The sequence below is a fragment of the Tamandua tetradactyla genome, chromosome 21 (genome assembly GCF_023851605.1).
Source record: "Tamandua tetradactyla isolate mTamTet1 chromosome 21, mTamTet1.pri, whole genome shotgun sequence".
Taxonomy (NCBI): Eukaryota; Metazoa; Chordata; class Mammalia; order Pilosa; family Myrmecophagidae; genus Tamandua; species Tamandua tetradactyla.
The window spans coordinates 60,516,965-60,543,386 of NC_135347.1; the positions used below are offsets into that span (position 1 = coordinate 60,516,965).

The 26,422-nt window shown below is 48.7% G+C and overlaps 1 protein-coding gene and 1 long non-coding RNA gene across 2 annotated transcripts in view; one reads left to right on the forward strand and one right to left on the reverse strand.

Moving 5' to 3' along the window:
- Positions 1-1,805: 1,805 nt before the first annotated feature.
- On the forward strand, positions 1,806-4,290 carry LOC143665731 (uncharacterized). Its single transcript, XR_013167211.1, has 2 exons — positions 1,806-2,413; positions 4,118-4,290. It is a non-coding gene; the product is annotated as an uncharacterized LOC143665731 (long non-coding RNA).
- Positions 4,291-8,158: 3,868 nt separating this feature from the next.
- Positions 8,159-26,422, reverse strand: part of MAP1B (microtubule associated protein 1B) — an 89,835-nt gene continuing 71,571 nt past the window's right edge. Inside the window, exons 5-7 of the mRNA XM_077139509.1 lie at positions 16,875-23,379; positions 13,438-13,676; positions 8,159-12,440 (exon numbers count right to left, since the gene is read on the reverse strand). Coding sequence (XP_076995624.1) covers positions 12,285-12,440; positions 13,438-13,676; positions 16,875-23,379 — 6,900 coding nt within the window. The 3' untranslated portion in view covers positions 8,159-12,284. The remainder of the gene's footprint in view (positions 12,441-13,437; positions 13,677-16,874; positions 23,380-26,422) is intronic.

Here is a 26,422-nt window from a genome sequence, read left to right on the forward strand (position 1 = left end):
TTTTGGTGTTTTCTCTTGGGAAAGGGAGGGAGATGTTGGGAGTCACACCATCACTGAAACTGTGATCTGTTCAACATCTGCAAGTCCTCGCCCCATCAGACGACGGCATGTGTGACGTGCCGACAGCTGGCATTTACACCACTCACTGTGCCCAACACTGTGCTTACAGCTCACACAGCCCTCTGGGGGAGGTGCTCTTGTCCCATTTTATGAATGAGGGAACTGAAACCAAGTAACCTGCCCGAGGCCGGGCCACCACCGCCCGCCCATCCATCCGTCGCCACCCGTACACCGCGGTCAGTACCCAGCACAGGAGCCCTTTGGACCACGAAGCTGAATCTGACACACATGGCCAAAAGTCAGTTCTGACATTTTAGTCTTCAAGCACAGGGCTTCCTCAGGCTCATACTAAGTTTCTTTCCTTGATATTTAAAGCAGAACGTTCAAGATCAATCGGAGGCACCTTTTTCTCAGATGCCCTGCTGCGTGGTCACCAGGTACACATCTCAGCCTCCGCTTCCCTCTCCCCTGCCCCCTGGCACCCAGCCCTCACCGAAAGGGGCCCCTTCTGCCACTGCTGCCCTCCACGAGGTGCTTTCTTGTCCTCAGGATTCCTTCCACTCTTGCCCCACCCACCCCTCCAAAGGTTCGACCTTCCCCACTCCCACTGCCCCTGGCAGAGTTGGAATGGCCGCAGCTGCCCCCTGTGCTGCTCTGCTCCCTTAGGGGCTGTGTGGCCTTGTCACCAAACACGGTTGTGATCCTAACTCCAGGCTGCCTGAGGATGGCACAGATGTGGGTGGGAAGGTTTTGATCAGTTTAACAAGAAATAATCAGAAGTCTTGAAAATAAGTTTAGAAAAGCCATTTTTTCCAATCTGAATGAAGAGAAAGCTGGCTCTGACGTTCCATGCTTCCCCCGCTCCCCGCATTGTGCGCCCACGCATTCTCTTTTCTTTCTTGGCTGCATCCATGTGATGATCTTTCAGAAACCCTTTTATTTTAACTTCCGCAGAGGAGAGGGGAAATAGCTGCTGTTTCAAATACCGAAACTAAATTGCAGGTTTTGTCATGTTAGGTTTGGGTATGAAAGTCGTTTGGAAACTCACATGTAGTTGCCCCAGGAAGCAGATGCTTCATCTTCAGATGTGGGGGAGTGGAGGGGAGGGAGGGGTTGGAGGTGCCAGGCAAGGCCCTCCCGGTGGCCTGGGGAGTGGCTCCTGACCCTCACGGCACACAGCTCTCTGGGGAGTCCTCTGACACGTGTGTCCACCCAGCTGGCTGCTTCCTGGTCTTTTTCCCTTTCCTCCGTGGTTTGCCACAACAACTCGGGTATTGCACTGTAGGTCCGAGTTCATTATTTAGAGCTTACTGGTGAGATTGTGCCATCCTTGAACTCCAGAGGATTGAGCACCAGAGTCTTGTTTGTCACATTCCACTGCAGGGAGCCATCGATGCAGTGCTTTCTATCAGTATTTGTTGAGCAGGTGATTTTTGATGGTTAGATCGGAAAGAATGTCTTGGATTGAGCTGTAGTTTCCGACCGCAGTGCTGGGACACGGGAGGTCGTGTGGACTCCGCTGAAGGTGTGATGCCGGAGCAGGCTCTGGGTCCCTCAGTGGAGGCCAAGCAACACCAGGCCCGGGTGGAGGGCTACGAAGGAGCCAACAGGAGATGAGAGTTCCACCTCGCAGAGAGGAGGCGACGAAGTCATGACACAAACCTTACGGTTTCTAGACCAATATCCTTTCTAATAAAAGGTCATATGTAGTGGTCACGTCCTAGCAACCAGGAGCCATGGTAAACTTTTTACATGCCTTTTGTTATTTAATCCACTCTTGGGACCAACTATTACTTCAGCTCCCTCTTATGTATAAGAAAACAAAAGCATAGAGGGGTTAACAAGAGCCCACTGTTGTGGTAGGTGAACTGGAGAGCCGAACGCAGCTCTCACTCCGAGTTCGGCCAGGACGTATGCTCCGAAAGTTGGTTAGAGGCGGCCGTGCAGCGGGATCCGGGCAATGGCCCTCGAGCTGGGCGAGATGCAGAGAAGCCCAGCAGGGAAGGCAAGGCGCCCGGCCCCACCCAGCCGGTGGGCACCCAGCGGCCATCTGTGCTGGGCGGCAAGGAGCCCTGGTCTTTACAGGTGTCCGTGGTGCTTGGTGCACTGGGCGTGTCAGCCTCCAGCACCCCTGACCACAGGGACTCCCATGGGCAGCAGACGCTCACACCGGGCGGTGGGGCCCGGACGTTCCTGGCGGTGGCTGTGGTGGTCCTAGAAGAAGGGGCCACCATGGCAGCCAGTGGTCGAGGCCACGGTACCCAGCACCATACTGTGGCCAGGACAGCCCCCAATAGGATTCTCGGGCCCCAGGTGCCAGAGGGCTTTGCGATCACATGCACGAGGCCCAAGAGTGAGTCTGCAGCAAGCGCTTCATTTGCAGATGGCATTTCTCGGGTAGACGGGTACTTAGGAGTTAGCAATTAGTACTAGCTGGCAGTTAGCAGTTAGCAGTTAGTAGTAGTTAGCACTTAGCAGTTACAGTTAGTAGTTAGCAGTTAGTAGCAGTTATAGTTAGCAGTTAGCAGTTATAGTTAGTAGTTAGCAGTTAGCAGTTATAGTTAACAGTTAGTAGTTAGCAGTTATAGTTAGTAGTTAGCAGTTATAGTTAGCAGTTAGCAATTATAGTTAGCAGTTAAGAGTTAGTAGTTAGCAGTTATAGTTAGCAGCTAGTAGTTAGCAGTTATAGTTAACAGCAGTTAGAGTTAGTAGCAGTTAGCAGTTACAGTTAGCAATTATAGTTAGCAGTTGGCAGTAGTTAGCAGTTATAGTTAGTAGTTAGCAGCTAGTAGTTAGCAGTTGTAGTTAGCAGTTAGTAGTTAGCAATTAGCAGCTAGTAGTTAGCAGTTATAGTTAGTAGTTAGCAGTTAGCAGTTAACAGTTCTTATCTAGCTCTGAATATGCGTGTAAAATATTCAGTGACGTAGGACCGGGCATTGATTTCCCGAAACAAGAACCAAGATGGAAAGGGGTAAACAATGGCTTAGGTGACTGTTGCTCTTTGGGGAGATGCACTTGAGACCTGGAGCCTGGAGTTGGGAAGTGAAGCAGCTGCTCTCGGCCCGCAGGGTCTCCTGGGCCCACCCGGCACACCGAGAAAGGGATGCCCAGAGCTTCGGCTGCAGAGACTTAAAAAGCCACAAAGCACGGGGGTGGTGTCTTCTCGTTAAAGGTTATTAACCATTAGGAAGTGAACTTTCCAAAATCTGAAAATGAAAAATAAAAATCCTACTCCAGAAAACTGGGAAAGAGGAGTGCGCCTCAACATAATCATGTCAGGAAAATTGCCTCTTCTTCTAAATAACAGCCTCTTAGCTTGACAATAACTACTCCTTTCCCTCTCGATCTGGCCATCTCCCTGGCATCGCCTGCTCCCGTGAGGAGTCGTTGTCTGTATAGCAACAAGGAAGTCCAAACCAAGGGTGGAAGGCAGTGCCCAAGATTGTGGCTTTGTTTAAAGCAAATTAGTTTGGCTGCATGCATATTACGTATGAAGTATAGGGGCTCCAAATCCGAGCTGCACATGCAGAAAACAAGCTTATTTTTTATTTTTTATTGTTTATTTTTTTAATTAGAGAAGTTGTGGGTTTACAGAACAATCATGCATTAAATACAGGACTCCCAAATACCACTCTGTTATTAGCACTTTGAGTTGGTGTGGCACACTTGTTACAAAAAGATATCTTTTTGTGATTGTATTTTTGACCATGATCCATGGTTTAACTTACTGTGTTATACAGCTACATGGATTTTCTTTTCACATAGCACATATAATCTAAAATTTCCCCCTTTTACTCCCATTCCAGTATGTAATTCAGTGCTATTAGTTATATTCAGAATAGTGTATTCCAGTTCCCGGTGTTGTGTTACCATCGCCACCATCCATTAACAAAACCTTCCCGTCACCCCAAATGGAAACCGCATTCTAAGTCTTCAATCCCTATCCCTGCCCCAATCCCGTCCCACTGGCAACCTGTATTCTAGAGTCCTGCTTTATGACTTTGCTTATTCTATTTATTTCATATCAGTGAGATACTGTGTTTGTCCTTTTTTACAGAAAGCATCTGAACCTAAATTCCGTAGTGGGGCTTTCTGTGCCCATCAAGGACTATGAAGATTTGGGAAGGGAGCTTCTATCTTCAGATGCGCCCGATGGCAGGAGAGCCTTATTTGCTTTGTTCGTTCTCATGATGCTTCATCCCTGTGCAATATAAAAGTTAAATCCTTAAACACCCTCAGAATTTAATATGCTCAGGATACAAGAATGTATATTGAAAGTTTCCTCCAAAGGCAGCAGGGTAGCCATGGTTGGGTGTTGCTGTTTCACACACAGGCTTGTAACAATCTTTGTTGAATGCCCCTTGTCCAGCTAACAAAGTACATCCTCTCTAGTCCTACCTAACCCTGCTAGGCAGGAACTGTTAGCCCATTTTGCAGAGAAGAAAACTGATACTTAGTTGATTGGCCCAGAGCTGCACAATTACCAAGTGACAAGGACAGCATTTGGACTAAAATTTGTCTAATTTCAAGCCCACTTTCCAGCAACACCTTATAACTGCTAAGGAGGTTATATGGTGTTTGTTCATTCATTCATTGGATGAATATTTACTGGGCATCTACTATGTGCCAGGCACTGTTAAAATAGCCACTGAGGGTACAGCAGGGAATGCAACAAAGACCCCTTCCCTCGTGGGACATTCTATGGAGGGAGCCGTAATAAAATTAATAAGTATATAATATCATATGGTGATAGCTGATATGGAGAATAATAAAGCAAAGAAGAGAGTGCTGGTTAAGTGGTGAGGGCTGCTGTTTAAGCCTGGTAGGTGGGGGGGCTCCCTGAGAAGACGTTAAAGGCCAAGGAGATGAGGCTGGGAGCCATCGAGTCACCTTGAGAAAAGTATGTCAGACAAAGGACCCAGTCAGTGCAAAGGCCCTGAGACGGAAGTAAGTAAAATGTGCAAGACAGGAAGCAGCGGGAGAGAAGAGACAGGGAGGAGAAGGGACAGGTGTGGGCCCCTAGCCCATTAGTGTGGACGCTGACTTCTACTCTGAGATGAGGCCCCTGAAAGTGTTGAGCCCTGGGGGGCATGATCTGACTAATACTTTTAGATGATTGTTCTGATCTAGTTGCTATGTGGAGAATCGACTGGACGGGGGAAGGCAGGACACAGGCAGCTCGTTAGGAAGCTGCTGCAATAACCCAGGAGAGAAATGCTGGTGGCCTGGACAAGGCAGTTAGAGTGGGCATGGGGAGAAGAGGTCGGGCTGGATGTATTTTAAGGGTAGAGCCAGCAGAACTTGCAAACCAGCAGGTTTGCCAGTGGGCCAAGATTTTTTGGCCTGAGCTGCTGGACTTGTGTCTTTGCCATTTACTGAGCTGGAACAGCCTAGGGGAGAAGCAGGGGAAGGAGAGGGGAGGGCATGCCTGTGGGTGTGTTACATTTTCTTGGAGTATGTTGAAGACCTCTGCTGGACACCCCCAAGGGAGATCTTGACAGGCAGCTGGACATGTGTGTTTGGAGAGCAGAGAAGAGGTTCAGGCTGGAGATACAAAGTAGGACTATCTCTTCATATATGGCGTTTAAATCCGTGAACTGCATGCTGGAGCACGTACTTTTGGCTTGAGTGTTGAGTCGGAACCATGGAATGCAGCTGACCTAATGGTCGGGAGACCTCACCCCATAAACCAGACCTTCTAAGCACTGCTCCGTCTCCTGTGGCAAACATTGCAGCGGCCCCTGAGGACCAGCTAAAAGAACAGCCCATACAAGAGGACCTGCGTGTGACCAGAACTCATTCTGCATAGCGACACCCGCGAATTTCCAAGACAATGATATTTATACAAGAGGCCATGAGCCAGGAGTGGGTTAAAAGATCATTATGGAGACACAAAAGCATCCAGAGTGAGCAATGCAGTCATGGGGGGTGGGGGGAACGGCCACAGCTCCCTGACAGACCTTCCTCGATCTGCCTGAAGGACAGACAAAAGGAAGCTGAAAAAAACACTACCTCCTCCTATATGTGCAGAAGGTCCGGCTGAGGAGGGACGGAGGCTTCCCCATCTCTGCGGGTGGCCGGGGCGGGGAGGAGGGGCTGGGACAGGAACAGCAGCGAGGCGTGTTCAGGTAGGGTGACCCCTGCCCTGGTCTGCTGGGGACTGAGGATCCCGGGCACAGGACGTGACAGGTCAATGCGTCAGCCTTGGGCCAGTCCAGGAGAAGAACTTCCCCGGACCAGCACGCTGGCAGTGGGGTAGAAGACAGCCCATTTAATGAGCTAAGTTTAGTCTGAGAGATGGAGTTAAAATCACTTGGGGATGTTTTCCCAGTTTAAAGTTTTACGTGCTTAACCCTCTAACTTCTGGCGGGATTTCGGAATCGCTGCTGACACGTGGTGGCTCCTAGGAGGGCTGCGGGGGAAGGCCGGGGTCAAGCGAGCAGGGAGCAGGAGCACGGCAGCGGGATGGGGCCAGGTCCTGCCGGTGTCTCCGAGCCCCCCACGGTTGCGCGTTCCCACGCCGCGGAGGGAGCTGGGGTGCTGCCCCCCACGCACACGCGGGCGCCCCGAGCAGTCCGGGTGTGTACGTGTCCCGCTCGAGCCTCCAGGGATGCGGTTTCCGCCCATCACGCACACGTGCACACACACACGCACTCGCACTCACACGCCCCACCTGAGGCTAAGGTGGCCTCGCGGCGGAGCCCCTGTCACAGCGGGTGCCACGGCCCGGACAGCGAGGGCCGCGCGGTGCCCTGGTCCCACGAAGCCCGTCCCGGAACCCGCCTCTGGGCGCAAAGCCGAGCGCACCAGTGTTCTCCGGGTGACTGCGGCGCCCCTTTCTGCTGCGCAGCCGCCTTCCTAAACTACCCTCAGTTCCGGGGCGTGAAGATTATATGGAGCTTATCAGTAATAACGAGCAAGAAACTGAGAGAATTAGCTCCGTGAAATGACAGAGTAAAAGTAATTCCTGGGCCACGGTGGTTCAGCGGCAAGAATGCTCACCTGCCATGCCAGAGGACCCGGGTTTGATTCCCGGTACCTGCCCATGTAAAAAAAAAAAGTAATTCCAAATACAAATAAGTCATTCAAGACCCAGAATGTGGGCCTGTAATCACACTTTTCACATTTTATTTTTTAAATTTAATGTGATGTTTTCAAGAAGGCTTGGGCACGTTTCTATGCTTGCAGATCGTTTGCTTAAGAGCAAAAATCTCTGAATTCGCAACTCACTTCGGTTTAAAAAACCCCTTCACCCCGGGGCGCGGGCTCCACAGCTCACATTTTGACCTGGGCGGCTGCGCCCCGTGTTTGCTCGGCGCCCCACACCGTCCCGGGGACCCGCCGCAGCCCCCAGGAGCGGCGCCCGCGGGACCCGGCGGCGGGGGCTGGACACACCCTCCGGGGCGGGAGCCCTGGGGCCGCCCCAGACCCTTTCCAGAGCCGGACACGCCACCGTCTCCCGCTCCACCGTGCACCAGTTCGCTGTAACCAGAAAAGGCTCAGAAAGCGGTAGGCGCCCAGGAGGAAAACCGCGCTGCGATTCCTGAACCTGGCAAACTGCACCCCAGCTAAGACCAGAGAGGACGTGTCCAAACTCACGGCCGAAATAGGAGGGCCTCACACCGGGTTTGCCTCTGGAGCTGCGCTTTGACAAGTGTGTTTTCACTGCACCAGAAAGGCCGAGGGAGATAGCAAGGTGAAGGGCCAAACGACCACATGGCGAGGCGAGGAGCCGAGATGCAGCAGGCGTCAGCCCCCTTCCTGCGCCTGCGACCAGGGACACGCACCAACAGCGCTGGGGCCCCTCGGCGGGGCGGGGCCGGCCGCGATGAGCTTCGCGTGTCTTTTCTAGTTTCTCTGGGATTTGTGCAGGAAACCCTCCCCACCCCTCCTCCCGCTGCACCGTCTTTTACGCGCTCACGGGCATTGTCCCTTTCCCTCTCCTCCCAGGTTCTGGGATGATCTCCTACACCCCAGAGCCAGCGAGGGCGTGGCCCTAAAAGGTGGGGGCACAGCTGCAGAGCTGAGAGCGGGGGTCACTCAGGAGGCCGGGCCCCGCACCCGGGGGGCCCGCGAGCCCAGCTCAGACCCAAGCTGAAGAGGCACACACACGAACTTTTGCCACTTTTGTATTTTATTGTGGAACTGAGTTCTTTTTTTTTCCCTTTACATCAAATATCCTCAATGGAAGAGGGGATATTGCACACAAATATCATAAAAGCACTACATATTACTTTCACTGGAAACTAATTTTCTACATTAGATATGACTGGGTGGGAAAGAAGTGGTGCAGGAGCATAGGACAGAAGACGGTACACAGCCGCAGACGGACACAAACACCATTCAGAACAGGAGAGGAGTGTGAGGCCGGTGCCGGCCGCTTCTCCCATGCCCCAGGGGCCACGGCCGCAGCGGGGGCTCCCCGAGGACAGCCGGGTCCCCGGGCCTCGTGCAGGCTCCCGTTTTGAGGAACTCAGACGAGTGCAGAGAAGCTGTTTATTTTTTTCCCTTCCTTCTCCGTTTTTGATGCTGCCTTTTAAGTTAACTTAGTAAAGTCACAGATTTTGTAAATAGCGAATAGTTTCAACACCAGGTGAATAACCTAATTGCTTTCAAAGAAATGCTCATCCCTAGCCTAGGCTGCTTTTGGTGTGTTGTTCAGTTGGTTAAAAGATAAAAGCTTACATTTCCTTTAAAATGGAAACAGGATCTTTGCTTCTAAATCTGAAGTGCAAAAAAACTTATCCTAACTCACAATATTACTGAGCAAGAACCTCTTGTGATAGGTGACTAAAGAGAGGCAATCAAAGCAATTTCGGGATTGTAGAACAGCTCCATGAGAGCTGAAATTTGGTAAAAAAAAAAAAAGGGAAAATGGAAGTTGGCAAAATTCCATTAGCAAATGATTAAATCTTATTAAATGAGTATTGTTAAGCTCCTAAACTATTGGAGACACTTAAAACATTCATATACACTGGGGAAAGCATTCACTATGAATGTAGGGTTAAGAAAAGAAATTTTTTTTTGAACTCCATGGGAAATGGCATTTGAGAGGGGGAGGCGGGGGTCAGTCATTGTGTCCAGTCCACCACAAGACTGAGCAAGCATGCACGGGGCTCAGGGCCTGGAGAAAGGGGAAAGAATTGGTTAAAATTGAAACAGGGTCATCTCTAACATTTAGTCTCTGTAGAATTTTGTTTAAGAATACTACCAAAAAGGTCATGATCCTGAAAGCTATCTCAGTGGAATCCCATCATTGAAACGTGGTGTCATTCCTTCCACTCAAGTCTTCATAGGAAAGGAGTAAGGAATCAGCGCCGCAAAGCTCCTGGAGCCCCGTGCCCACCGCCGGCTCTCGCGGCCTCGGGCACAGCACGCTGCGCCGCTGTCCCGGATTAACTGCAGAAAGAGATCAGACACAGCAGGGCCGTCTGCAAGGCCAGGAGCGACCTGGAATGCAAATCTCGGTTTTCCTGGTGTACTCAGGAGTGGTAGTCATCGCTGAGAACAACGGGCGGAGAAAGGTAGTGAAACCGTTCACAGGAGAAAGAGCCAGCTGGCCAAGTGACAGTTTTTTTGTTTTTTCCCCATTAAATCCCACAGCAGGAAAAGAAAAAGGAAAAGAGCAGGGGGGTAGAGTGGTTATGATTGAGATTGGCTATAATCCTCCTAAAACGTTTTGTACTTTTTAAAGCAAAACTATGTACTTGTTAAACAAATTTAATTTTGGAAACTGGAAAATAATTCCATCTTCTAGCAAAGAAAAATCAACCAGAGGTCTGGATTTGGCAAGAAGGCTACAAATCTATTGCATGTATTATGTGGACCGATACAACTTAACAGCTAACCATTAAATCATTATCTTGAGTATCTTAGTTTGTCTCCTAAAGTAAGTCTTACGTAGATGAGTTTATACATAACGAAATTCATTTCCATCACAGTGACTTTTCCACTGTGTTGAATTTTTTGTACCTTAATGTGTTATTTTTAAGGACTTGAAAGAAATGGGGTAATAAATAAAAACTGCATTCCTAGAGAAGCCTAACAAAAATAGAATATTAATTAAAAAAATTAAACATTTGAAAACTATAATTCACAGCATTAAGGAGACTGCACGGGCCTCAGTGAAGGAGCCTAAAGAAGCACTGTTCAAACCCTCATAATAGCGGTGCAGAACATACACTCATCAGACAAAAATAAACTAACAATGGTAATTTTGAAATAAATAACTAACATAGAAAATAAAATGAGGTCACTGTTCACGGGTAGATCCTGGCGTGCGGGAAGGGCAGGTGACAGCGCAGCCACCCCGGAGAACGCAGTCTCGTCCAGGCGCAGGATCGGGGCTGTGCATGGGGGCCCCACCCCACGGTGGGAATGACTCTGCAGGTGGACTGCAGGAAATGCAGGTGGACTGCAGGAGCAGGGAATGCAGTGGCTTTCAGTGTTTCATTTCTTCTCTTTTCTCTTCTTTTTTATCCAGAAAAGAAGACCCCAAGGCAAATGTGCCCTAGTGTTCTTTGAACTTGTCTGGATCCTTTTTCCTTGTGGTGGGACACCCTGAAAGAATCCTGCACGGCCCGCTGGGGGAGGCGCTGGGGAGAGCATAAAGCAGACCGCCAGGCCGGGCCCCCCCAAAGCACGTACTCTGGTTTTTATGTCACGGGAATCAAAGGGTGGGAGGTATCGTTCCTGGTTGCTTACGGACTTTTAATAAATATTATTACTGCAATATCAGACCTCAGTCTCACCAGAATTTCAGAAAACATTATTCAATTTTTTTGTCTTATGAAACACTTTAAAAAAAAAAAAAAGACTGTCACTTGAAAATTTCTTTGCATTTTCCTGTAAATGAAAACATTTGTTAAAAAGTTCATCTATGAAAAGTTCTCACATATCTAAAAGAAAAATTTCTTCTGTACACTTGTTCCCATAATTACGTTGAAATTAATGGAAAATTAAAAAAAAAAAGCCAATGTAAGACAAAGGAAGGTAAATACTGTACACTTGCCAAGAACCTCTTCCGCTATAAGATTCACTGTTTTCCCAGTTCTGATCCTAGAAGCCACTTTGGCCTTGAATGTGCAGTGAAGGAGCCTGGGAAGGGGCGTGTGCCCGGAGTGGTGTCAGCTCACAGCACAGCATCACACGCCGCGCCAGCCGGACGTGCTTCTGGAGCCCACGCATGCCCCTCCAGGCAGAGGGTCTGCACTCCTACTCAGATGTTGATAAGCTTGCTGTCTCACGTTAAAAAATAAGTGCATCAAGTATCTTTGTACATTCAAGTCACTTTCTAAGGCAAATTGTCTACCGTGTGTACTCCCAACTGCTTTGGTATTTGCTTCAGTTAATCGAGGTGGACATGGGTGTCGATGCATGCGGGTTAGGTGGCTCAGAGTGAACTAACGGGTGGACAAGTGCTGGGAGCATGCCTTAGCTCAACCTACTGGTGTGGTTTACGTCGGAGAGTTCTGAACGGGCTTCAACCCACTTGCGTGTCCAGTTTACACTCGCTATGTGACGTCAGTGTGCGGCCTTCAGCCGGAAGGCGCTTAAGGCATGGGGAGCTCATGTGCCTTCATAAGAAATCTTACTCTTTTCATTTTCCTCTAGATAGCATGTTTTTGAAAATTAAGACCCTTTTTGATGACTCAGACTGACACAAATTGAAAACTTTGTGTCTGTAGACTACAGAATACCTATTTGCCTGAGAAAATGCAGACTTCATAGTTGGTTATTTTCTCCTTACCCCACCCTGCTCTCTCTTTCTCTCTCTGGGCATCTCACCAACACTCTCTCCATTCCATCTCCTTCTCTTGCATTCTTTTTCTTTCTTACTCTTTCTCTCTCTGTCCTGCATTCTCTCTCTCTCTTGCTCTCTCTCTCTCTCTCTTGCTCTCTCTCTCTAAGACAAATGCCTCTATCTAGCAGAAGTCAGTTGGGTTTGCTAGTGCATGGTTTCCAAGTGTTCAGCAGAGATGAACTGGGGCAGGTGATTTTGCAGTAATTTGAACCCTATTGCGGGAATACTGTTACTTCCCGTGGCAATCAGCAAAAAGTGAGACATATTAGTGACTTGCATCACCGTGATACAGTACAGCATGTGGCAGGTAACATAGTTCAGCAACTTAATTAGACGAATCAACTTCTTAGAAAGGGTGGTTTCAAATGGAAGAATTTCTGGAAACAGAGTTCAGGTCCTGGGGTGTGGCTGGCCTTGGTTTCTACAGCTCAATCTTGCAGGCGGGGAAGGACTCGTCCTGCATGACGACGGTGCTGCTGCTGGCCAGGACCATGATGTTGAGTTCCTGCTGCTTCTCGTGGGTCTCCTGGTACCACTCCCGCATCACCTCCGAGTCGTGCGTGGGGATCAGCGTCACCTGCAGTCAGGGGAGAATGGCTGGTTAAGGGCAGAGCCGCAGCCAGGTGAGACTGAACAGGACGCGGCGTCACGCCGTTGGAGGAAAGAGAGAAAAGAAAGGGAATTCTTCCGCTTTCCTGGAGAAATGCAAATGATGCCTCAACTTCTATGTTCCAGGAACCAGAAGCAACTAATGACTAGGCCACTGGCTCATTTAGATTTGCTGTCAGTTTTCCAATTCTTTAGCGTCAAGAAATGGCTCAGTTAAGGTGTGGTTTCTTGTATTTCCTTTAACACAACTAGTGGGTTTTGCATTTAAGAGGCTGTAAATTTAATTTGAAGAGGTCTAGGTATCGCTGCATCTCAAAGCCTAAAAACCACACTTCACTAAACAAAGGTTTGTGTCTTTGACTGGAGTGTGTGTTTGGGGTGGAGGGTTGGGTGGTGGGTGCTGGCATGACTAGTACAAGCTCCCTGTGGGGCTCCCTACGGACCACTGGGTGCTTCTCGTCGGATTTCATACCTTTAAATAACAAGCCATTGCAGAGAAGCGTGTGCAGATGCAGTTTACTCTGTGACTCTGACAGGCCCACGAGCCGAACTTAGACAAGCCGAACGAACAGTAGGGCCGGTTGGGCCAACAGGATGGCTGGGCGAGACCCTGGGCACCCTGTGGGACCCTTCTCAGCAATGCCTGGCCTGGTCAGGAAACCCGAAGGCACAAACTCAGGTCTGCAGCGGCGCCCACGTGGCGAGATAACTACTGTGACTGACACACAAAATATGCTTGGTGTTCTGGGGAGAGGGGAAGTGACCTTGGGCCCATTTTGCAGACACGTCAGCGGTGCCTTAGGGCTGAAGTGCCCCCGAGGCCTCAGTGCAGGTGCCCAGGATGCTATCTGCATGGTTTCCTGTGCACGCCCGCGAGGCCCCTCCCTACGTCCACAATCAGGACGGTCCATAGCTACTGCCCCCAGACACAGCCCATGCTGCGGCGCACCGCACCGAGCTCCTACCTGCATGCCGCTGCCCCACTGAGCCTTCCCTTCCAGCAAGGCGTCCAGGACGGCCCGGCTGGGTTCCTCCGCGGCAGGGTCGTTCCCGCTCACCACGTAGTAGGCTGACCGCACGCGCTTGAAGAACTCCACGTCCACATTCTTACTGTTGCTGTGGTTGGGGACGTAGCACAGGTCCAAGTAGACGGGGGGCCCCGCAGGCACCGCCGGGGCCTTGGCCGGCTTGGGGGTTCCTGGTCCTTTGGTGAACAAACCCAGGCGAGGTCAGAGCAGAGCGAAGAGACCCCGCCACCCACCGCCTTCCCTGGCCGCCCGCAGGAGCCCCTCGGGGACGTACGGTGGAGACCCCGGGCAGGCGGGGAACGCTGCGAGGGCACCCAGTCTCAGCAGGAGGGGCGAAGGGCGGGCAGGTCTCCCTCTGGGGCAACCCAGGAAAAGGACGCTGAGACTTTCAGGCCTCCCCAAAATAGCAGCCAAAATTGTAAAAAGGTCCTTCCATGGATACTACTGTGCATCCTAATTTGAAAAGTGATCTAAGAAATAGACTTTAAGTGACAAGGAGAGACTCCGGCACGTGGGAAACCACAGAAAGGGACCCCAGAAACCCACGTTAGGACGTCACTGGGCAGCGACTCCACCGGCAGCTGGTGTTCCAGCTCCCACGGGCCTGGCAGACGCATCAGACGCGAACCCCCCGGACCCCCAGGCCCTCTCCCTCCTTCACAAACACCGACAAAACACGGGGGGCTCTGCCCTGACACGACAACGACAAGTCTGACGTCTCTCCCCAGGCTGAGTACCGAGCACTGCCAGGAGGGAGTTCAGAAAGACGAGACCGGTCCGGGCACACCGGACTGGGGAGGGAGGAATCGTGCAGCCCAAATTCCCAGTCTAAGGAAGGCCCGGGCAAAGTGAAAATTCAGACCAATCCAAAGTTTTCTCGCACCATTTCTGGTGGGCTGCCTCCTCACTTATCCTAGGAGGCGGGGGCTACCGCGGTTAGTTCTGTTTTGAAGCCTGTGATGGGTTGGTTGGTTATTTGGATAGTTTCCCCCCTTTTGGTTTCTACTGGGTGAGGGAGACAGAAATCTGCTGCAACGGAGCCCCTGCAGGACCTTCTAAAGGTGGGGCCTGCGCCAGCCCCCCAGGCTGAGATTGGAGTCTGGGTGGGGGCTGACGTGGAGAACAAATGGCATTAAAATTAAGGCTAAATCTTTGCAAATTCAGTAAGACCAACAGGAAGTGATGCAGGAGACTCATATTTAAACCGAGGGTATATAAGGAGCCCTGATGAGTTAAAATAAAATGCTCCTTGTTTAGTATAGCTCGTCTTAGGAGAACGGCTTTTCTCACTATCGCCTCCGCACCCCACCCCAACACCCAACAAACACACACAGACACAACTAATTTACAAATCTAAGGCCGCTTAAGGCTCTGAAACATCAGTACAACAACTCTCCTAAGGAAGCTGTTCTCGGCCCTGGCTGCACAGGTACACTTACCTGGGGCCCTTGCAGACACCTGGTGACACCAGGCCCCACCACCAAAGGACAGGTTAATGGGGCTGGGATCACGGCAGGGGTGCCCCCATTTTGGAAAATCACCCCAAGTGATTCTAACGTGCAGCTGTTTTGTGACCACTACTCTAAAGCCATTTAAAATGCCAGCTAAATCTCATACGCTTGTCCCTCTTTCTAGGGCTTTTTAAAGACCGCCATCACAGAGACAAAACCACTGGTGAACCCTGCCCACTGCCCGGTTTTATCTGGGGATGGTGGGGGGACAAATCAGCCAAACTGATATCTGAATAAACTGACTCACTTTTAAAAACAGATTAACTCTGAGCAGAAAGCCTTCAAAATACCCATTTGTGGGCCTCCTAAAGAGTCGTGACTTGTAGCAGAAGTTTGTGAACTACGTTTGTACTAATAATTAAGGACATAAGATCGTCTCTTGCACACTACATCAGTGCCATTGACACCAGAGGCCTGTTGCTCATAGAAGCCCAGAGGGGCTCGACAAATGTCACGGCAGGTTTGTTTGAAAGCACAATCCTTGTGTAATTTTGCTTTTTTAGAAATCCATTGTAAAAGCATCTTCAAAGTAAATTCAAATCAACCATTCCTTATTTATTACTATGACTTAAATTATCTTTTTGCGTGGGTAATGGTTGGGCTGGGGCGTGGGTTCTGACGAGCCTTGTAGCAAACTTCAGTTGGTTTTTATGCGCTTGAGCGGATTTTATATATTCTCCCACGGGCAGGTCCGTTGTCAATGTTTCTAGAACAGTTGGTTAATTATCTGGTGGCTTTTCATTAATTCTGACCAGGAACAGACTCAGTTTACTGTCTGCACACACGTAAACACCAAACTGAGTTCTGAGATTGCTGCTCTGTATGCTTAAGGTAAAAATGTACAGCTCTGATTAACTTCCTACTTTCATCTCTCAGGTTTTACCTAATAAACCTAGGAAATGTTATTTATATTACTTCCTGCTGTACATGTTTGAATCTATTTATATTACTTTGTAAACAGCAATCTAAAATTCCTGAATAATTGTGTAAAGTAAATAAGATCTATTAACGGAAATTTCTATTAAATAGGGGTGTTGTTGGAATCAACAGGACAAAGCTGGGCCACCCAAGACTTGTTCCATGAAAAACCCAGGTCATCACTGAGAGCCTAATAAATTTGGGAATCAGAACAAAACAGGAAGCCAGAGATGGATGCTCCTGGGAGTGGGATTTCAATCTGAAAGAACATTATGAGTCCCCATTACTGAGGCTGTGGAATAAGGCAGTCACAGAAGAGACTGGGGGCTTTTCTCTCAGTTTGTACTGGGTTCCCCACTCGTCAACTGAAATTATATAATTTGTTGGCAGATCTTTAAAAAGAGAGAGAGAGCATTGCCTAAATGGGCATGCATCTCCAGCCTAGTTGTTTTTTTTTAATGAAAAAAAAAATTGGAGTGTAATCTTGGGCTTAGAATGCCTGCTTCAGACTAGGCTTGCTCAGAACCTCTGGTTCTCCCTCAGGCCTCTGAAGCCAGCTCCTGGCCTGCGTAGCCTCAGCTTGATTCTGGGGACAATGAGGCTGAAGCCAGCGCCAGCACAGGCTTTCCAGAAGCACTTCAAATGTGCGTCCTCTGTTCCAGTACCACCCATTAGGACTGTGGTTACTGTCTAATGCCATCTGGCGAGCCAGAGCCACTCTGACCACATCTGCACTGTCCTGGGGCTTTGAAGGCCTCGCTGGGCTGGGACATGTTCTTTTCTGGCAAAACAGAATTTAGAGGGAAGATAAAGCACCACTTTGTGCTCTCTCATCCTCCAAGCCCAAAGTCAAACATGGAAATGTAAGGATTCCACATAGTTTCTCCAAAAACAAGTGGGACTGTTGCGGCCAGCTCAGGGTGCCTGGTGCCTCCGGCAACCTACCTGCAGTCGCGGTCTTGGCGGATCTGGACGCAGAGGCGTTGACTGCGTTCTTGGTCTCCTTGTCTTTCTCTTCCCCACGTGCGGCTTTGACCTCAGGGGTGCTGGTGGGTTTTGTTGCTTTTTCCACAGATTCCTTCTTCTTGGGAGAAGCCACTCTAGACAGCTTATCTGAGGACTCCTTCAAGCCTCCTGGTTTTGGTGACGCGGCAGAGGGCTTGGACTTCCCTTCGCCCTTCTTGACGGGCGAGGACGACTTGGTCTTCGTGCCTGGCTTTTTCGTTTTAGCCTTCTCCTTCAGGTCTTTCTTCAGAGCCTTGCCGAGGCTCTGCTCGAGGGCCAAGGTCTCCGGGTCCACCATGGACACGTCCGGGTGGCGTGGGGAAGGGCTGCGGTCCTGCACGGGGGCCGGAGGGGGGTCCATGTGTTTGTAGGTGACCGTCTTGTCTGTGGGGATGGTCTCAGACTCATCCTCCGAGTCGATGTTCGCGTCGGCTGTGATGGACGGACATTCCTCCGTCTCTGGGGGGACATCTGAGTCTGTCTGCGAGGGGGCTGACTCACTGACGGACGTGGGGGGCGTTTCATCGCACTGCCGCCCTGGCTGCTTCCCTCCTGGGGGTGGCGGGGGGCCCCCAGGTTGAGTGAGGGGCTTCTCAGACTCTTCAGTTGGCTCTTCACTGGCAAACCACTCTAGAGGATTGGGATTAATGAAGGAGGGTGAAAGTTCAGTCTTAGGGTGTTTGTATTCACAGGAGGACACAAGGCATAGGTCGACATCCTGGCGGGCCTCAGAGGGGGACTTCTCTGCGGTGTAGCCTCGATCTGAAGTCTCATAGGCGTATGAAGATGCCTGGGGGGTCCTAGTGATTTTCTCCGGAGTCTCATAACAGTACAGGGAAGCAGCAGGGGTCCGCGTCGTCTTTGCAGATGTCTCATAGGAGTAACTTTCAGAATCAGGGAAACTGGGAATTTTCTCAGTTGTCTCGTAAGCATAGCTAGAATCCCCAAGTGTGCGGCTTCCACCCTCAGAGTCATCATAGCCATTGCTGATGTCACCCACGAGCCTTCTAGACCTCTCGGTCTTTTCATAGCTGTAACCACTCGCCTCGGGGGTCCCTGTCATCTTCTCACTTATCTCATACGAGTACCCACCCTCTTCTGGGGTCCGGAGGGTCTTCTCCATAGCTTCATAGGCATAACCGCCATCTTCAGGAGTCTTGGCCGACTTCTCAATGGTCTCATAGGTGTAACCGCTGTCACTTGGTGAGTCTGTGGTTCTCTCTGTCTTCTCATAGTCATAGCCACCAACATCTGGGGTTCGGGGGGTTTTCTCATAAGACTCATAGGTATAACCTTCTTCATCTGGGGATCTGGTTGTTTTCTCGGCCTTTTGATAGGCATGGCTGAAATCACCAGGTGTCTTCCCTCCACTATCCTCCTCCACACCACACGTGTCCAAATCTCTATCCAAGGCTAGACGGTGTTGCATTGTATCAAATAACACTGAGGCACGGAAGCCACAGGGCTCGGCAGATGCTGCGTCCATTGGCGGAGAAGAGGAACTACGGCTAGCTGCTATGTTCTCTTTGACTGCAGAGGTAGAATCTGAGAAACTAGGTGAATACAAAGGAGAGGATTCCCTTGGGGTCAGGGGAGAGATATCAGATTTTGGTGAAAGCTTCTCTCCTTCCAGACTTTGCACTTTTTCAGAGGTGAGTGAGGCATATAAGGATATATCTCTGGGAGGAACAACATCAGATAGAGCATCTTCCTGGAGAGGAGAAGCTATCTGAGAAGGGGTATGTGCAGAAGAGGTGGATGGGGAGGCCTCGACCTGAGATACTGAGATGAGCTCAGAAAGATCATTATCTTGGGTATAGGAATGCTCCTCCATGGGCGGCAGCTTATGTGATAAACTAGAGTCCTGCATGTCAGAAGGACTATAGTCCACCTCAGTTGGCCCATTTTCCGTGATGTGAAGCATACTTGCACCCACTGTAGGGTGATCTGGAGACTGTCGACTGAAATCCATAGCAAGGGAGTGTTCCGGGGATTCTTGACCAAATTCAATAGACATTGAAGACTGTTCCGATCTGTGATCCTGAACAGGTGTCCTGGACGTGGCTGTTTTAGGGGAGAAATCTGGTGGAGAGATGGACATTGGTCTTGGGCATTCCTCTTTAGATGGAGATATTTCTGTTTCCTGGAAGGTGGTGGGAGTTTGCACCACAGACACTGAGAGGGAGTCGTCCACTTCTGTGGAATGCGGGGAGCCAACCTCAGCATGCAGAGATGGAGATGCATCGTCGGTGGTTGGCTCTGGAAAGGAGCTCGTAGCCACAGACGCTGTGGAGACGGAAGCCACCCCCTCCATATGAGAGTATGTGTCTTCTGCTACAGCCTCATCAACAGGAGTAGCTGACTTGTCTGAGACAGTGCCTTCAGAAATGGACATCTTGGTGTCTTCTTTAAAAGATCCAAACTGACTGACATCTATTTGTGTGGGAGAAACATCTCCTCCTAATTTCCTTTCATCCAAAGCCAGTCCTGGTTGAGAAATCAGGGCTTCGACATCCTCATTTTTCTTTTCTTGACCAAAGTCTTCCTTTATTGGTATAAAGTCTGTGCTTTTCCCTTCTTGTTTCTCTTGGAAAGGACCAGTGGAAGTTATTTCAGAAACTGGGCTTATTTGATCTGGAAAGGTTTGTTTTCCATTCTTTCCTTCAAAGGGACTTTCAGTGCATCTGTCCACAGCCTTGTCATCAGCACTTAGAAAACTCTCGTATGCAGACTCTGATCCAATTAGGGGAGGGCTGCGTAAAGGAGATAAAACTTTTTCAATAGGAGACTCTGAATCAGGCACTGGTTCATCCATTGGGCTTATGGAATGCTTTTCATTTTCATCTTTGGCATCATCAAATTCAAAACTCACTGGAATTGCTGGTGGTTTTTCGATGACGTCTGTGGGGAGGTGATTGGATTTCTCATCAGTGGGAGATTGATAGTAAGGCGTGTGGCCAGCACTGCCAGTCACAGACTGAGATGGAGAGACCACTTCCAGGGTCTTTTCCTCAGGACTAGCACAATGTTCTTCAACTACTTCTTGAGTCACCTCAGGAGACACTGGGACTGCTTCCGGCTCTGCTGAGACTTTGATTTCATTGGGCGTCAAAGAGAAGTTCACACTACGTTCACCCAGAGGGGTCTTTTCTATGGGTGATGGTGGAGACGGACTCAAGGATGGGCTCTTGGGTGAGCTAAGCTTTTCATCCAAATCTGCCGAAGTGCCTTTGATCTCCAGTGTGGCACTGGCTTTCACTTCTTTCTCTCCAAAACAGTACGCATCATGTAGTGTGGATTTGCTGAATCTGTCTTCCTCCATGGATGAGGGCGGTGATATGGTGGAGGCAGAAGCATTGTAATCCTTGCCATCTGTGGCATCTGTTTTTGACCCATCAGATAGTCCGTTGAGTGGTGTAACAGTAGGTTTGGAGTATTCCTGAGAATACAGGGATGACTCGTATTTGGTAATGTTTACAAATTCCTGAGATGGGGACTCTGTCTCTTCATTGTTGGTCTCATCGCTCATCACATCACGAGGAGTAGACATCTCATCCATTGGGGTGGGCTCACTGGATATTTCAATAGTGGACTGAGTATAGCCAGAGGTGGCAGTGAATTCCTCAGGCTGGTCTTCTCTATTCTCCTCATCAGAAGCGGTAGCCTCGCTCTCTGAGCCTCCGGGTAAAGTCTCATCGTGAATTGAAGATGCAGGCTCTTGGGCAGGAGACTGAGCTCCTAGCTGCTTGGCTGATGCGGTAAGGAACCCATACTGATCCTCCACACCGCCAGCCTCTGCAGCCTTATCCACCACGGCCATCACATAATCTTCAGCTTCAATTTTTTCAGGCTCATATTCTTCCTCTCTGGCATCCTCTGCCTTGTCTTCATCATCACCCTCTTCCTCAGACTGCTCAGCTTCCCCTCTCTCCACTGCCTCATCCATGTCTTCTTCTGCTCGGTCATCGCCACTGGCCATGGACTCCCTCTTCTCCTTGATGTACACATCTGCCTCAGCCTTCGCACTTTCCTCATCCTCAGTAAGGCGGTGCTTGGAAGTTCTCACACACACATTTTCTTCAACGTCCTCTTCGGGCTCCTCAGCATCCTCAGTTTCTGCCTTCTCTTCATAGTCTCCAGTCTCTGAGGATTCTTCAAAACCAGCTCCTTCGTCTTCAAATTTTTCAATGTCATCCACTCCCTGTTTTTCAACTGGTTCCAGCTCCTCGGGTGTTTGCTCACATTCGCCCTCCCCTTCGGTGGTGGTGATGCCCTCATCGGGGGATTCGGCAGGACCTTTGATGACATCTGTCTCTTTCTGGATGACATAGGCTTCGACTGGCTCACTGTCCTTGAGTTTTTCTTCATCGTCTCTCAATTCCAGCTGAGGCTTGATGTCCTTAGCTACATCGACCTCTTCAGCCTTTAACTCTTCAAAATCCTTGGTTAGATCTTCAGGGGATGACATAAGGGACCTCTCGGCTTCAAGTTCTTTGGCAGGGGCAGTGGACGCTATTCCAGCCACAGCCCCCACGGCTGCTGCAGTTGCCACGGTGCCGACGGCTGCAGTCACAGCCTCTGCGGTCTTGCCTTCCTTCTTAATGACTTTAATTTTCCCTTTCTCCTTTGGCTTTCCAGCAGCAACAGCATCTTTCTTGACAGACTCATCTTTTTTGGGTACTTTTGGTTTTAATGCAGCTGGTTTTTTTGCTTCTGATAGAGGAGTAGATGGTTTCTTGACATCTTTAGGAAGCTTCTTAATTTCTTTTTTTGGCTCCTTTTCTTCCTTTTTAATTTCCTTCTTCTCTTCCTTCTTAACTTCCTTCTTGGTTTCCTTCAGTGGTGTTTCTTTCTTAACCTCTTTCTTGGATTCTTTTTTCTCTTCCTTCTTGACCTCTTTTTTGACTTCTTTTTTCACCTCTTCCTTTTTTGGTTTTTCCTCCTTCTTGATAGTTGCTTTGTCCTCCTTTTTAGGCATTTCTTTCTTTGGCTTTTCCTTCTCCTCTTTCTTTTCTTCAGATTTTAATTTTGTTTCCTTTTTGACTATTTTCTCCTTGGCAATTTTGGGTTTGACATCTGTGGCTTGCTTTTCAGTCACCTCGGCTTTCACTGAAGGCTGGTCTTCCTTGCTGGCCACCTCCTTTTCAGGCACTGGAGGTTTGGTCTCTGCTTTTGCTGGCTTGTCCTTTTTTACTGTTACTTTTTCTTTGCTTTCAACTTTCGATGGCTTTTCTACATGGTTAGCTTTCGTGGCATCGGGGGTTTCTTCCTTAGGCTCCTTCCGCACAGATTTGCTGGTAAGAGGTTTCATGGCTGGCTTCAGACTTTCTCGGCTATCAGCCCTTTGTTTCAATTTTACTTGTTTCACTGTGGGAGTGGTCACTTGGCCAGTGAGGTCTTTCTGGGTAGCCAGTGGCTGCTTTAGGAAATCTAAATGTTTGAGCTTTTCCAGCCCTTCCAGGATGTTGTATTGGGTGCTGTTTCCAGGAAACAGGACTCGGATGATTTTCTCTGCAGGGTTTGCTGGATGCCATACAATCAAAGATGAGACAGAAGTTAAATATGAAATTGGAATATCTACTTCTTGACCATTAGGCAGAATCAGTTCCGCCTTGTCCTTGCTGGTGCCAGTCCACTGCTGCATGAAATACTGCGTTTCCCTGCTGCTCTTGGCTGGGTTAAGCACATACATCTCAAGTTTACCAACTCCCATTTTCTGGAAAAGAATGACAGGATCGATGGTATTGCCTACACTTCTAAATAGAGGTTCTGGTTTCATGGACAATTTGTTAAGGTACTGGAGCGTGAAACAAGCTTCTTCTATGCTTCTCTTCATCTTGATGTTTGGCTCTGGGTTTTTCAGATTTTCAGGTACATTGAGAAACACGACTCCTAAGTCAGGGGAGATGAGGTTTTTCATCCAGTCACTATTTGTCGTGGAGCCTTGGGACTGTTCCTCTTCGAGCTCGGCGATCTTTCTCTGGAGCATGCTGTTTATTCCAGGCAAATTGTCATCTCCAATGTGGGTGAGCAGGATGGAGTCCACTCGATCCAAGTGTCGGATGAGCTTCCAGAAGCAGGATTTCCTTTCTGATCCTCCGTTGATGAGCATATTGAATCCATTCACTGCAAATAATGCAGAATCGCCCCGACCTCCTGGAAAAATGTAACAGCAGGGCTTGGACAGCTTTAGAAATCCCCCAGATGTGGGTGGTTCCAGGATGTCAAAGGGAGATGGGACTTCCACTGATTCCGACAGATACTCGGTGAACTCTGAAAGTCCCTCCATTTCTGGCAATATAGAAGCTGAATTGAGTTTAATATTGATGAAGTCTTGCAGATTGTGCCTGTCAAGATTGGAATTCTTCCAGTCCCCTTCTTCGGGGCAGAAAAGGGTCAGGCTGGCCTTGTTGGCTGGGTGGGTAGTGCTCAGCAATTCCCCAATCTGGGATTAAGAAAAGAGAAAGACATAAAACGTTTAAGTGACGGTCATCATTGCCCCATCACCTTCATCTATGACTAGTGATTGAGGACGACCGGATGCACGCAAGGCCAGTTCCAAAGGTGCACTCATGTGGCAATGCCGATGGTTTAGACGCTGAAATACTTCCACATGATAGGAGGTGAAATGCCTCTGTCCTGAGGTCCCCAGGGCCCAGGAACCTCCCCCTGCCTCCACCACCACTGAGCCCAGCCCAGGACTTCCTCCCGCCCCGCGATCCTACCACACTGGGTATGGCCCCGCCCAGCAGGGAGACATCAGAAACCTGCTCCAGTTGTGCCAGCACCCATTCTAGATAAGTGCTTGTGCCGCAGCAGTTGTCATCACTCCTGGGCACTCACCAGGCAAAGATGCACTTTAAAAATGATTAAACCTTCAAGGGAGGCTTGGTACGTGGTTTCACTCGTATAAATGTGATATAAAATGTTTTGTGTTTTTTTTTTTATTCTATCGGAATTGGCAGACAAGGCTTGATTGACACATTAAAGGTTTTGGATAACAGTGTGCCTGTTGTCGCCTTTTAGAATTTGGAAGTTTCAAAAGAAAAAAGATGGCTTTTTTTTTCCTCCTGAGACAGAAGTTATGAACTGCTCATTACTACAAAATCACTGGTTTCTGGCATCAATTCACACTATTTAAACCCTGAGCGGTTTACCCAGCAGATTCTCATACTATGGCAGCAAGTGCAATTCTGCAAATACTAATGCTTTTATTGAAACTGTGATGATTAAAGAGATTAGGTAATTAACAAGTAAGCTGCCAAATTTGTCCCTTATTTGCTCCTATTTAAATTCAGGTGGAGACACTAAGCTCCCTAACAACTCCTGCTCTTTTCAGGCAGCTGGGTTTGAGTGGATGAGGAGCAAATCTAGCTCCACAAGATTGCGACACACTGTTCAGTTCTTTCCATAGGAGAGGGATGTGAAGGAACAAATCAGAAACAAAACAGAGCTTGCAGTTCAATGCAAAGCTATTGTCTTTCTCATCTGGTATTAGGACCGCATGTTTCATGGTCTTAGCCTTGGAAACACTGAGGGGATCAGGTCATAAGCTGCTGTTCTCCTTTCATTTCAGCCAAGCTTATAAGTAGCTCAGAGCTTCAGACTGAGAAGGGCTCTGCAATCGATGGTATGTGATGAAAGGGCAAAGCAAAGGTTTAATTTGGTCCAAGCATCCCTGAGCCAGCAGTCTGAACTCTTCCATTCTAGGACAAGAGTGTCTTCTCTGCCTCACCTAACACCTCGAAAATTAACATTCTGAGGGTACTTGTGAGTGTGTAAGGGTAATCTTAAAAATCTGAAGTTTCCTACGTTAGTTTGCAGTAAAACTCTCATTTTTGTTTTGTTAGCCTATTAATCTCAAGTACAAAATTTTATGTGAAAGATCACAAAATAGCAAGACTTTGACTTCGCTATTTCCCTCTGACTTATAACTTCACAACCTCCTATAAAAGGGCTAAAAACAGATTGCCATTTTGGAAGTTAAACAAACTGAAAAAGCAGATAGTAGGCATTCTCCGGGACAGTCTCTGCTCAAATGATTCACTTGCCAAAGCAAACATAAGCACCAACATTGTTTCTTGTCCAATGACACTAGCGCATAGCTTTATCTCCAGCACACTCAGGGTTCCCTCAAGCCTAATCTTCAACAGAGCACAATGCAAATAATTAATGTTTTACAATACCTTTTAGGGGGGAATCCTGGGTAACTCAAACTGCTGAATCTTTAATAGTGAAATGTTTACAACTTAGTTCATTTTAAATTTTGAAATTCTAGCTGAGAGGCGCAGCTGCCAAGGGTGTGTGTATATATATATATATAATCCAGCCAGAAAGGGAGGTATTCGGTCACTAGCTCTTTTCCTATGAAAGTTGGTGAGATCACCAAATTCAAGGAGAAGATAAAAGACTCAAAGAATACCTGCCTATTTTCCATCTTATCACCTCTGCCCAGAGCTCCTGTGTGACACAGACATGACCAGAAAGAAAACAAGGCCACCCACAACTGTGGGGAAGTCAGGGTAATGAAAAGAGCAGAGAGGTTAGTAAATGGAAAACCACAACATACAAGGAAAAGCAGAGGAAAAATGACAAGCTGTCCAGGTTTCTTTTCAGAAAGGGTAAATTGCGCCCCTCGAGAAAGCAGCATGCTCCTTCTGGCTTCCTCCAAAAGAGTTTGGAAACCATCACAGTAAATGGTGGTTATTATTACAGCTACACTAAAAGGTCTCTGGATGATGGGAGAAGAATCTTCTGCATCATTGCAGCTTATCCATCTTTTTTTCCCCCAATATATAATCAGGCTCTATTTTGTTGAACTGCATGAAAGTTAGCCAATCCAACACAAGCTGTCTTCCTGGAAAGGGCACTTGGGTGGAAAGAGAGCCTGCTAATACTCATTCAAACACACTCACTGCTGTTCCTTGCTGGTTTTTAAAAAGGTGGATGCCATGAAGAAATATCGCTTGGGGGCAAAGATGATCTCTTATTTTTTTAATTACTTTTTTCTGATTAAATGCTGGCGTACCAGAAGAGGCAGGAAGACTGAGGAAATAAATGGTTTTACTGCAGATAGCATGGGCAAAACAAGATTTGAATTCCAAAACCATGGGCATAACTACATTTCCTTTCTTGATTAGGTTACTCGCTCGGCTGATGAGGAAGTACAGTAGACAGCACATCTCTGGGTTTTAGCAGAGCATCTAACAAGCTCTCTGAACAGTGGGATGGTTGAATTAGGTGGATTTGTAGTTGGCTATATAAATAGCGCTAATGTCACCTAAAGAAAGACTGAAGACGGCCTCAGGGATCCTTTCATACTGCGGATATTGCCTTGGATGCAAATGGAGCAGGCATGCTACCAGATTTGTAGATGGACGAATACAGGAGGCATAGCAAGACCACGGGATGGCAGAATTAAGGGGCCGATGGGAGTTCCGGACCTCGGGATGAGGACAATAGCATAGTCAGCCCTAACGGGATGGCAC